General features: G+C 41.0%; 1 protein-coding gene across 28 annotated transcripts in view; it reads right to left on the reverse strand.

Moving 5' to 3' along the window:
- CEP112 (centrosomal protein 112) overlaps nucleotides 1–13,530 on the reverse strand; it is a 521,685-nt gene that overhangs the window by 157,016 nt on the left and 351,139 nt on the right. For 21 of the 28 annotated variants that reach the window (XM_051825862.2, XM_070060425.1, XM_070060416.1 and 18 more), the window contains one exon: nucleotides 1,722–1,835. The exons of the other annotated variants lie outside the window; for them this stretch is intronic. In XM_051825862.2, coding sequence (XP_051681822.2) covers nucleotides 1,722–1,835 — 114 coding nt within the window. The remainder of the gene's footprint in view (nucleotides 1–1,721; nucleotides 1,836–13,530) is intronic. 28 annotated transcript variants of the gene reach the window in all.

Genomic DNA, 13,530 nt, shown 5'->3' on the forward strand with positions numbered 1-13,530 from the left:
GTAGCTGAGTCGATTAGAAGCCAGTAGCCAGGGGCCTCTTCTGAGTCTCAGATGTGAGTGCAGGAGCCCAAGCACTTAGGCCATCTTCCACTGCTTTCCCAGGCCATAGCAGAGAACTGGATCAGAAGAGGAGCAGCTGGGACTTGAACCTGTGCCAATATGGCATTCCAGTGCTGCAGGCAGAGACTTAGCCCACTACACCACAGCACCGGCCTTCCAATACTATTCTTAATTTTTCTAATTTTATATTGTCTGACTGAAAAATTTCCAAAGATTTGTTTTCTAGCTAGGACATTTTTTTCTTCTGCCTCACCAAGTCTGTTGTTAAGGCTTTCCACTGTATTTTTTATTTGACATACTGAATTCTTCATTTCTAACATTTCATTTTGATTTCTCTTCAAAATCTCAATTTCATGGGGAATTTTTTCATTCATGTCATGTATGGATTTCTTTAATACATGAATTTGCTTTTCATTGCTTCTGAGTAATCTTATGATTAATCTTATGAATTCTGTTTCAGGCATTTCATCAATCTCTTTATCTTCACATTCTAATGTTGAAGTGTTGTTGTGTAAAAGGGGATAGCATGCTGTCTTCCTTATTCTTGTTTCTTGTATTTCTACGTTTACTTTTAGGCATTTGGGAAGATACTTGTTGGTTTTTGCCTCTGATGGCTTTTATCTTTGAATTATGCCTGAGTCTGTAGTGGAGTGTCTGCTCTTTCAGTGAATACCCAGAGCTGCCTCTGGGTGTGGCCAGGCATCCCTGGTCAGTACTCCAGGGTGAGGGGAGCATCCAGGGTGACATCCACGCTGGGCATGGTAGATCTCCTCTTTTTAGCAGAGAGCAGGGTATGACCACCTCTGTTGGAGTAGTCACTTTCTTACCGCTCTTCCAACATGATCAGTGCTGGTGTTGGCCCACGGTGGTGATACTCATCCACGCTGCCATACGAACCACAGAAAGGGTCTGTGCAGTCCTCAGTGTGAACATGGACCCCATTGCAATGCCTCACCCCAGGCGACCAGGGAGCTCTGAGCATGTTGTGCTGCTCACACTGATTGCCCAGACCCAGCAACACCCTGCACCCTCTCGCGCACACAAGGCTCCTCCAGTCACAGGGCGCAGAGTATCTGCTCTGCCCCGGCAGCCCGTCCCATCCACAGAGAGGAGAGATGCTTCCAGAGCCACTGCCTACGGGTGCTCTGCCTAGGCGGTTTGAGCCCCAGAGCCTGTGATGTGCTGAGGGGCTGGGGGCACTGCACAGTCCTACCTGGGTGCCCAGCCACTTGTCAGTCCACCCCGCCTCACTCAAAGTCAGCGGGGAACGTGGGTTTTCCCTCTGACAGAATCCCTGCCTTCCACACAGGCACAAGAGCTGGAGGCCACAGCCCTACTCATTTCATAACGCTGCCTTCTCCCCACCGGATTCTGGGTGTGTCCACCTGAGCTGCTGCCACCGCCACAGCTGACGAGATGCTCTTGTCCCAGCCAGTCGCTACGCATGCACACTGGAGCTTCTGCAGCTGCTTATGTCCAAAATGGCAGCCACCCTCTCTCAGCCTGCCACTGTGGGAATGATGAGGAGAGAGAAACGTGCTTCTTTTTTTCCCACTGGGTTACTGGGTACCCTATCCCCCTTAGGCTCCAGGCTAGAATCACGCCAGGCTCTCCCTCGAGCCAAATCACCAGTGGGCCAGGCTGCTGCAGTCTAATCTCACCTCAGTCTCCAAAGCTGGCACCTTCTTCAGCTCTCGGCTGCACGGGTCGTGTGCTGTGTCCATGCTCATGCTGAGCGTCCACACCTTCCACGCAGATCCACGGTGTCCTTCTTCCTGCCACAGAATTTCTACGCTGGTTTTCTTTCTCTCTCTTGAAAATGTACTTCTTCTTTCTGTTTGTTTGCTTGTTTTTTGATTTTACTATTTACCCCTAGCCTAGAGCAGAATGCCCGTTCCCTATTCTGCCATCTTGGAATCCAATTACCTATACTTTCTAGAAATGGGTTTTGTCTAGTATAACTGACTCAGAAGATGTGTTAATTTAAGTAAACGCAACAGGGGCTTTGTATTTGGATTCAGAATTCCTATGAACTTTCAAAATTAGATGGGCAATTTATGCTTATGACGTTGTTTTGTATCATGTCTACAGGTTTTGTAAAAAATTTTCAAATAGTTTTCCATTTGAAATACACATGAGTACATCTAATTATTCACTCAATATATATGTTAAACTACTCTATCAACTACACAATTTCCATTAGAAGAGATATTAGAAAAAGTTTCCTTGATTCTCATTTCTTCTTGCTTAATACATTGAATATAATTTTCCATTAAGTATATTTCTGATGATATCATTTCAAAAATCTATGATTTGAGTTTTAATTTTTTAAAAGATTATTTATTTATTTGAAAGATAGAATTACAGAGAAAGAAAGAGACAGAAAGATCTTCCTTCTACCTGTTGGTAACGTCTTCAAATGGCAGCAATGACCAGGGCTGAGCCAGGCTAAAGCCAGGAGCCAGGAACTCAACCCGGGTCTCCCATGTGGGTGCAGGGACCCAAGGGGATGAATCGTCCTCTGCTGCTTTTCCAGGCACATTAGCAGGGAGCTGGGTTGGAAGTGGAGCAACTGGGACTCAAACTGGTGCCCAAATGGGATAGTGGCATTGCAGATGGTGGCTTATCCTGCTGCGCCACAATGCCAGCCCATGAGCTTTAATATCTACTCTCAGGAACCACATTCTGGGATGAATGAAAAAATTAAAGATACTTGGAAAATTATTTAAGGCATATCATATACATAGCAAACACATTATTGTCAAAATTGGATAACTCTTCAGAGTGAATGGAATGTTAAGAATTATACTGAAAAACTGGGAATTATGATCATTCTAAATATTTTGTTAACAGAATAATATCAAATACCATCATGCTGGATGAAGTCCACAGTCCACCTAGCAAAGAATAAATCCTGAACAAGTAATTGTTACAGTGGTAGGAAATGTTCTGAAGGTTCTCATCAATATCAACATTTTAATGTGTTCTCTGTTATTTAAATATTTCTACTACTACCACACCCCTCAATTACCCAGAGACCAGAGTTCCAGTGACAGTGGTGTACATTATTTAAGAGGGGTCTTCAAAATCAGCCAGCATGCTGAAAGCAGGTGCCATCAGCATAAAGGACAACTGAAAGAAGATGGGGGAGACTGAAGATCTGTGAAATGGACAGAGCTAGCATGATACTTCAGGGAATCTAATGTGGTACCCACACATTCATAATGCCTTTGAGTTGAAGTCTTTAGTGCTTTCTGTTTAAAAGAGTAGGGGAGTAGGTAGAACATTTCAGACAAATGTCTTTCAGAGTGAATAAATATAGAGGGGCAACATATTGGTTGTTTGGAAACTGATACATAGGTCATTTTATTCCTGGACAATATGTGATAAATACTGCTGTACCTCCTTTTGTGCGACTTAAAGCTGTATCTTTCAAATTCTAAACAATACTTTGTTGAAAAATAATCTGAATTAACCTATGCATGGTATTAGAGAATCTTATCATAGAATCTTTCAATCTTATGCCTCAAATCAAAACTTAAAAAGCTCTGTGGGGAAGCAACTTCATTCCTTTTATCACTTTAGTTATCCTGATTCAACTGTACCAGTTCATTGTTTTAAAAAATTTAAGGTGCCTCATAAATTTCTAATCATATTTAATACAAAAGCAGAAAATGTTTCATTGTTTCATCTTATTCTGTTTCCAGAGGGCTGGGAATATCTGTGTCAATATTACTATTTGATGAAATCTAGGCACTAGAACTATCCTTTATGAATCATCTCAGTCTCAATTAGGTTGTACAGGCAGAAAAACATTGTAGATACACTCATCCAGCCAACTATTCCACACATCTGTCCTGGTTGCCTACCATGTGCCAGTCACTGTTCTAGGAACAGGGGAAACAAACACAAATAATCAATAACAATCACAAACCATAAGAATTGAGAAGTGCATGTAGAAAAAAGGCACAGTACATTAAGAGACAGTGCTGGAGGACACTCCAACATTTAGGCAGACAGCAAGTGGTCATTGGCAGAAATAAGATCTGAGGGAAAAATCCAGATAAAGAGAAGTAAGTTAAAAGCCTTTGGTAGAAACAATTCTGACATGGCTATAAAAAGCAAGAAAGCCACATGCTGGGTCTGTATAACTGAGGGGAAGGGGCGAAAGAGATAAGTTGGAAAAGTGGGCAGGATCAGATCACATAACATCTTAAGGAAAAAGTTACCATTTTAGGGCCAGTGCTGTGGTGCAGTGTCTGTTCACTTGGCTGCTCCACTTCCAATCCAGCTCCCTGCTAATGAACTTGGGAAAGCAGCAAACGATGGCTCAAGTCCCTAGATTTCGCATGCATGCGAGAGATCCAGATGAAGCTCCTGGCTTCAACCTGGCCATTGTGGCCATTTTGGGAGTGAAACAGCAATGGAAGAGCAATCTTTCTCTTCCTTTCTCTCTCTCTCTATATATATATCCCTCTCTGCTTCTCCCTCTGCTCTCTCTGTAATTCTTCCTTTCAAATAAATAAATTCTTTTTAAAAGAAGTTACCATTTTAGTCTAACAGTGATGAGAAACCATTGGAGGGTTTTGAGAAGAGGAATTATATGATCTCATTTACAAAACGATCTGGTTATTGTATGAATCAGCTGTTGGAGGGAGCAGATGAGAATGTGCAGACCAAGTGGGAACTACTGAAAAAGTTCAGTCACATAGCAAACTCATAGAATGACAATCACTTTAGGTAGCATTCTCACCTCAGAATCAGCCCTTAAGGCACTCTGGTCTGGCTGAAAAGCCCACAAGAGCATTTCAGGCATGAAAAAGCCAAGACACTGTGGAAAAAATTGTCCTACATGAAAGACCTCAGTGAGTGAGATCCCAGAGGAAAGAAGTGGTCATCAAAGAAGGAGGTACTTTTCTTTGAAGGGAGGAGAGGACTTCCACTTTGCTTATGGCCTTGTCTAAATATTGACAGAGTTTGTGGATTCAAAAGGTTTCCACAGTCTAGGCAGCTCATATCAAGAATCTCGGATGATCACTGACACCATACATAAGAGTGTTAATTGTTAAATCTGCAACAGGAATCACTGTGCTCTAACTTCCCATGCAGAATCTCTGTTCTCAAAGAGTTGTATTATAATTATGTGTAAGTGCTCACAAAAGATTTATCATTCTTGGGTACTTCTTTAAAGTTAATGAAGTTTCTAAAAAAAAAAAAAGAAGTGTAATTATCTTCAAGATGCAATGACTTTGAACATTGCTTGTCTTGACAGTTGAGGAACTGTTTTTTTTTTTTTTTTTTTCAGGCAAACTGTTGAACTCTTAGTACAGAGTTGGTCTTCTGTGTATAAAGTTAATCGAAAAAGGATCTTAGTGGAAAATGGGACTGGGAATGGGAGAGAGAGGAGGAGGAGGGGCGGGAGTGTGGGTAGGAGGGCAGGTATGGTGGGAAGAATCACTATATTCCTAAAATTGTATTTTTAAAATACATGAAGTTTGTATTCCTTATATAAAAGGATTCTTTGGGCCGGCGCCATGGCTCACTTGGTTAATCCTCTGCCTGCGGTGCCGGCATCCCATATGGGTGCTGGGTTCTAGTCCCGGTTGCTCCTTTTCCAGTCCAGCTCTCTGCTGTGGCCCGGGAGGGCAGTAGAGGATGGCCCACGTGCTTGGGCCCCTGCACCCGCATGGGAGACTAGGAGGAAGCACCTGGCTGCTGGCTTCAGATTGGTATAGCTCTGGCTGTTGCAGCCATTTGGGGGGTGAACCAATGGAAGGAAAACCTTTCTCTCTGTCTCTCTCTCTCACTGTCTGACTCTATCTTTCAAATAAAAAAAATTTAAAAAGTAAAGGATTCTTTGGGAAACAAAAAGAATTGATAGTATTTAGACTAGGGTGTTAACTGCAGAAAGGATGAGAAGTAATGTGATGTGGGATATATTCTGAAGATGTAATCAGTAAGACTTTTTGATGAGAAAAATGTGAATGTGAAAGAAGAAATGAGTCAAGGATGACTCAGTAATATTTGCTCATTTGAAGAAGACTGGGTGAGAATTAAGTCTTCTTTCAGAACTGTTAAGTAGGGGATGTCAACTCAAAATCTAGGGCAGATCAAGAGGTTGGATGTACAAGTCTGGGGTTCAGGGAAGGAACTAGGACTAGAGATACTAACTGGAAGTCAATAGCATGAAAAAGGCATTAAAAGCTGTGGCGCTGGAGAGGATGAATTAGGGACTAAGGGAAGAAACCATAAGGAAGTGTGAAGACAAGTCAAGGACAGTAAAGGAGATGAAGTAGGAGCAACTCCTGGAGAGTGTGATGTTCCTTCTAACTGACCATGTGACTACAGCATATCAGAAGGGGAGTGATTAACACTGTCAAACCTACGGAGAGCTCAAGCGAGATGAAGATTGGGGAATTTGCACTGCCTTTAGTGCAGGGACCATCTGTTGATTAGATGACTGTTTCAGCGTGTTGAAGCGGTTAAGAGCCTCATGGCCATGGATGAAAGAAAAGAGACTATGAGGCTGCCGAGCATGTAAACAGATAACGCTTTACGAGACTCTGGCAATATACAGACAGATGACACAGGGATTGAAGGGAGGTTTGAATTAGAGCAGAGAATTAACTGATACAGTTGAATATCCACCCCTCCCCCCAACCTGCAATCCCTGCTACTCCCCATACACATTGTCTAGCTCTTTGTAGGTAGGCAGGGCCTTTGTCTAGTTCTGGTGAATAGGCTGTGAGTAGAATATTTATGGCCTCTGGGTCAAAACGCAAAGAAATGGGGATGAGTTCTTTGTACCCTCTCTTTTCCAGCCATGGGCAAACAGTGGTGTGCAAGACAGTGGATTCTCCTTGTTGGCCAAATTACATTTACAACCTGGGAAAGTGCTAGGTATTCACATTAAATCATAAATTCCTAATTAGGTTAGATCTACAAAAGTGGCACTATGGTTTTACTTACCAATAAACCTTTGCTGAGTTAAGTTACTGAAATTTGGGGATCAAGTTATTACCACAATATGACAACATAATTTCCATGGGTGGTCAAAGAATTCTTTAAAATATTATATCATGTTTTCATGATTGCAGAATTAGTACAGTTGAGAGAAAAATGTTGATGTCAGATTAATGGGCAGATAATGATAGGAGGAAATGCATGAGTGGGGGTGAAGAAGAAGATGCATGGTGAAGGCCTTAGACAAGGTGTTCATTTTTTAAAGTAATGTATCCACCCACTCCAAGGGAAGGCAGGAGAAATATATGGCTAAATATGCAACTGGAGGTAGATCTGGGGTGGATTGATTAAGTGGTTTTCTCCTGTTTGTTTTTACTTTTTCAATGATGTTGAAGTAATTATCTCAGAGTAGGAATAGAAAGATCATATTGGAGGTTTGAGAACAAAAGAGAGGTCTAAAATTTTATTAGATGTTGGAAAAATGGATTAATTATTACGGTGCTGAAGGCTCTTTGAATTTTCTTGGCCTAAGTTTAAAGGAGAGCACTTAACGTAAGTGTCTCTTCTCTTGAGCTGCAATCAACCATCTAGATACAATGACAGGGTATCTGGTTTACCCAGAGTTGGGGATTTTGCCAGTAAATAAGGTAGAGGAAAAAATAAGGAAGTTGAGGGCAGTCAAGAGTGATCATAGTTTCATTACTATGGTCTTGAAATCTAAGCTGGGGAGTAAAGACATAAGAAAGTGAATGCTAAGTGGAAAATGATGATGCTAATGGGTTATAGGTCTCATGTGGGAAAAACCGTTGGAGTGAAGATGCTAAACTGAATTAGAAAGATTAAGATAAAGATTGAGCAGAGCATGGAATATGTGAGACCAAGATTTTGCAGGTGGTACAACAATAGGAACTGTCAAGGACTCTAGGTCATATACATAAACAGGTAGTTGAGGGAAAGGAATGATCACCTCAACTGACTGAGAAGCCAGTGAGTTCTTATTAATGGGTAAATGCATCCAAAGCCATCTTGGCTATGGACAAATATGATTTGGGGTAGGATGTGCTTTGTTCCTTCTGACCCAGGCTCATCACATACAAGTCAGAGCCATGAAAATCAAGCTGTATGAATGAGATAGTGTGTGAAGCAATATCTAAATTTCATAAGAAAAGTTTTATTTCAATGGAAGTGTTTCTAAAAATTGCTTTTCTTAAGTTTATCAATCTTCTTAGAACTGAAAACTAAAGAATTGTATGTTACTATAATAACAGATTGCCTCATTTTTAACCTACAACTCTGAACAGAAGTGGTAATTTATTACAAAGATATGTGCAATTTTACTTTTTCCATTGCTAATACATAATTTTAGTAATTGCTATTTTCCATTAATAATAAAATATATCAGAAGCAATTTTTTTCTTGTCAAATAAACTTACTCTCCCTTGATCTTGATTTTCATTTTCATTTTTCTCCAGAATACTTACATGGGGGAAAATGGCTTTTTTTCTCCTTGTAGATGATTCACAGTTAAGAAATAAATAGAATTGATTTACACCCCATTGCTCCTAAACAGACCCTAAGAACCCAGAGAAAAATTTTCCACATCGATCAAATGCAGCAGCTAATGCAACTGACAAGGACACCTAAAGCAATCAAATAACAGTCACCCTTTTATAACTGAAGCTTTTTATTGAGCTATTTTTGGTTCCCATTATATATTATCTCCACAAGAAACTAACCAGATTAAAATAAAATATTACAATGGAACAAAACTTCAGTTTTATTCAGAAAAAAGGCAACCTTCCAAACAAGCTCCCCTAATCTCTCAAAGACAATGATAAGACAATCTGGCAGCTTCAAAAGTCAAAGTGACTTTCAAGCACTAGCATTTAAACGGACAGAAATTTCTACAGATGTCAATGCACAATTTAAGAAGAGAACTAACTTCCAAAAATAAATGGAGAAAAGCTTGCTTTTAACATTTCTAGGACTGAGAACAAAAGCAGACTTTGCTTTCATGAAGCTATTACTGAGCAGAAAAATGATTCACATGGAAGTAAAAATGCATGTGCAAATGAAAGCACCAAGTGAAATTCTAGAACATCAGGTTATTTTAAATAATAAGAACACATGGGTGGGTATCTTATCTGAATCCAAGTGACTAGCAGCACATCATAGAGTATTACACTTCTGTTTATCCCTTACAGAAACACCAGGAAAAGGTCTGGTATTTGTCTAGGGATATGTACCAATAATTCCATGAAAAAATGCATGTTAGGAGGATTTCATAAGTCAAATGGATCTAAGATCAAGCACAAAGTGATCAAACAAGAGCTGAAAGAGCAGTGAAGTACCAAATACTGAAGGAGACCAATCAAGGTAGATGTAAGAAACAGGTAGGGGGATTTGTGACTAGAAGGTGTGTGTAATGAGGAAGTAGGAATTCCAAACACAGTGCAGTATGAGAAACATAGCAAAAGGCATGAATCAGTTCATAAAACCAATTAGCTTGAGAGTAGGAGCTAATTTTTTTTTTTTTATTTGAAAGAGTTACAGAGAGAGGTAGAGACACAGAGAGAGGTCTTCCATCCACTGGTTCACTCCCAAAATGGCTGCAATTTCCAGAGCTGAGCTGATCCAAAGCCAGGAGCCAGGAGCTTCTTCTGGGTCTTCCATGAAGGTCCAAGGGCCCAAGGACTTGGGCCATCCTTCACTGCTTTCCCAGGCACATTAGTAGGGAGCTGGATTGGAAGTGGAGCAGCTGGGACTTGAACTGGCGTCCATATGTGATGCTGGCACTGCAGGCTGGCGCTCTAACCCACTGCGCCACAGAGCCAGCCCTGAGTAGGAGCTAATTCTATCTTTTGCTCATGGTAAACTATCCGAGTTAGCAGACAGCTGGATAATTTGGGTAATGGCCTGGGATTCCAAAAGTTCCAGATACACGTTTTGGATAAAAATATCATGGAATTAGTATCTTGGTTCTGCAATTTGTTCTGTGCAATTCTGAGCAAGCTGCTTACTTCTGAGCCTCAGCATCTCCAACCACTCTAAGGCAAAAACAAAACAAAACAAAAAAAAAACTTCAAAAGGTTGTGAGAAGTAAAGTAGGAAACTATGTAAAAGTACTTGACACATGGAGGCACACATGGCTGGAGTCCCAGCTTGCTTGACTTCCAATCCAGCTCCTTGTAATGTGCTTGGGAAAGCAGCGGAAGATGCCCCAAGTTGATTGGGCCCCTACCACCCACATGAGAGACCTGGATGGAGTTCCAGGCTCCTGGCTTGGCCTGGCCCAGCGCTGGCAGTTGAGGATAATTGGGGAGTGAACCAGTGGATGGAAGATCGATCTCTCTCTCCTCCCCCCACCCACCCCTGTAACTCCGCCTTTCAAATAAATAAAATAGATTTTTTAATACTGTATTTCCTAATCAAATTGTTGGGGTAGAAATAAGACAGGAAAAAAAGGGTAATCAATAAAGCAAACACAGTTAAGTTCAGATAATAAATTCCTTTATCCACCAAGGTGCTGTTTTGTCATAACAGCAAAAAGATGAGAACGTATGAGAAGTCAAAGCTTAAGGAGGCAGCCACCACATAAGAGAAGGGCAGAATCATGGTCGTGGAGGTCACCTGTCTGGGGCTGCTTAGCCAGGTACTAGCTTTGCTAGAACTTGTATCTCTCCCTGCATGTGTCTCATGTTCATTCTTATCAAACGAGATTCATAAACATCATGTCCTCAGGGAAGCCTGTCTTCATCCCAAGACCAACCTGTCTGCTCTGGTATGCTCTCACAGCCTCCTGTATTTCCCTTCTCAACACAGCCATCATATGTATGATTACCATGTGAGTTGTGGAGGGCTTAAGAACATAAGTTCTGGGGTCAGACTGAGTTTGAGTCTTGTTGCTTCAAATTACTGAGCCTAAGCATCCACAACAAACAAACAAACAAACAAAAAAAACAAGTGAATAAATGCACTTCCTTTATGGGGAGGCTGTGAGGAGTCAATGAGTAAGCCTTTACTTTAATGGTTGACACCTGCTGCAATAAATGTCGGCCATTTTCTTATTAGTAAACAAGGGTAATTAAGGCCAGGAGTGTTTAATACCAGATGTCCAGCAAACGTGGTGGTGCTGCCCATAAACAGAACGTGCCCCTTGTCAGATGCTAAACGGAACTGCATACCTTTATAATCAAGAAATTAAAGTAGCTGCTATTCTAGTTCTTCAATAGAGGCAGTCCTTAGCTTTGCAGTTTCAATTTGTGTACATTTCTGTTTTCATGGCTTAGTTAAGAAAATCCAGTACCCCAGTGACAGAGTTATAATAGAAGGTATCATAGTGCCCCTTCTATGGTAAAGAGTCCATTAAATCATTTTCTGATTTTTCAACGTGTATTATCTTCTTATTGAGTTATATGAGTTTTTTTCTATGTGTTGGAGAAAAATCTTTTATCAAATACATATTTTGCAAATATTTTCAACCAGTTCAGAGTCTTCCTTTTTATTTTCTTAAGAGTGTTCTTTGAAGAACAAGTTTTAATTCTGGTGAAGTTAAACTAACCAAGTTTTTTGTTCATGGTTCATACTTTTCCAATCCCACTGGAGAAATGTTTGCCCAAACCAACATTACTAATGTATTCTGCTAGCTTTTCTCCTAGGTTTTTATACTTTTAGTCTTTATTTTGAGGTATGTGATTCAAAGCCTCTGTGTAAGTGTGAAGTGAATGCTGAGGTTATGGTTTCCCACAAGGATATCAAATTGTTCAGAAAAACTATCCTTCCCCTATTCACTACCTTGGTACTTTTTTTTCAAAAATCAAATGATTATTGATTTTAAATGTGTTAGTTTCTCCCAGGACTCTATTTTTTTTCATTGACCGATATATTTATCTTTATACCAATGCTGTATTTTATTGATTATTAATAGCTTTTCAGTTAGTCATGAAGTCTGGAAGTTTAATTTCCTCCAAATTTCTTCTTTCTCTTTCTTTTTTAAAGATTGATTTATTTATTTGAGAGGCAGAGTTACAGACAGACAGAGATGTCTTCCACCTGCTGGTTTACTCCCCAAATGGCCTCAATAGCTAGAGCTGGGCCGATCCGAAGCCAGGAGCCAGGAGCTTCTTCTAGGTCTCCCACACAGGTGCAGGGGCCCAAGCACTTCAGCCATCTTCCACTGCTTTCCCAGGACATAAGCAGAGTTGGACTGGAAGATGAGCAGCCAGGACTCTAACTGGGGGCACCTATGTGGGATGCCGGTGCTGTAGGTGGAGGCTTAACCTACTATGCTACAGTGCTGGTCCAAACTTTCTTCATTTTCAAAATTGATTTGACAACGCTCAAATGAAATTTAGATCCAGCTTGTCCATTTATACAACAAACTGCTGAGATTTTGATAGGGCCCGCATTTAATCTAAGGATCAACTTGAGAAGATGACATTTTAACAAAGTAAAGTCTTTCCATCCACAAGCTTGCCATTTCTCTCCATTTATTTAGATTTTCCTTAATCTATTTCACCAAAATTCTGTAGTTGTTGGTAAAGATCTTTTATGTGTCTTGCTAAACAAGTATGGCATATTTTTGATGCCACTGTAATTAGAAATGCCTTTTCAAAATTCAATTTCCAATCATTCATTGCCAGTGCGTAGAAATACAATTGAGTTTTCACATCGACTTGTTACCCCGTGACCTTGCTAACTTCTTAACTCTTGCAGGGCTTGTTTTTGATAGATATTTCTTTTTTTTTAAGATTTATTTATTTTTGGGCCGGCGCCATAGCTCATTTGGTTAATCCTCCACCTGTGGCACCAGCATCCCATATGGGCGCCGGGTTCTAGTCCCAGTTGCTCCTATTCCAGTCCAGCTCTCTGCTGTGGCCTGGGAAGGCAGTGGAGGATGGCCCAAGTGCTTGGGCTCCTGCACCCACATAGGAGACCAGGAGGAAGCACCTGGCTCCTGGATTCAGATCGGCGTAGCTCTGGCTGTAGCGGCCATTTTGGGGGTGAACCAACGGAAGGAAGACCTTTCTCTCTGTCTCTCTCTTACACTAACTCTATCTGTCAAATAAATAATAAAAAAAAAGATTTATTTATTTTCTTTTGAAAGGCAGAGTTACAGAGAGGCTGAGGCAGAAAGAGAGAGAAAGAGAGAGGTCTTCCATCTACTGGTTTACTCCCCAACTAGCCACAACGGCCAGAGCTGTGCCAATCCAAAGCCAGGATCCAGGAGCTTCTTCTGGGTCTCCCACGTGGGTGCAGAGCAGAGAGCTGGATTGGCAGTGGAGCAGCCGGGACTTGAACTGCTGCTCATATGGGATGCTGCCACTGTAGGCAGCAGCTTAACCCGCTATGCCACAGTGCTGGCCCCTGGTAGATATCTTTTGATTATTGCATATAGATGACATGTTGTTTGCAAATAAAGACAGTTTTACTACTTCCTTTCTGATTCGAATGCCTTCTATTTCTTTTTCTTGCCTTGTTGCACTAGCTAGGACCTCTGTTAAAAGT

This window comes from Oryctolagus cuniculus, chromosome 17 (assembly GCF_964237555.1).
Source record: "Oryctolagus cuniculus chromosome 17, mOryCun1.1, whole genome shotgun sequence".
NCBI classification, from domain to species: domain Eukaryota; kingdom Metazoa; phylum Chordata; class Mammalia; order Lagomorpha; family Leporidae; genus Oryctolagus; species Oryctolagus cuniculus.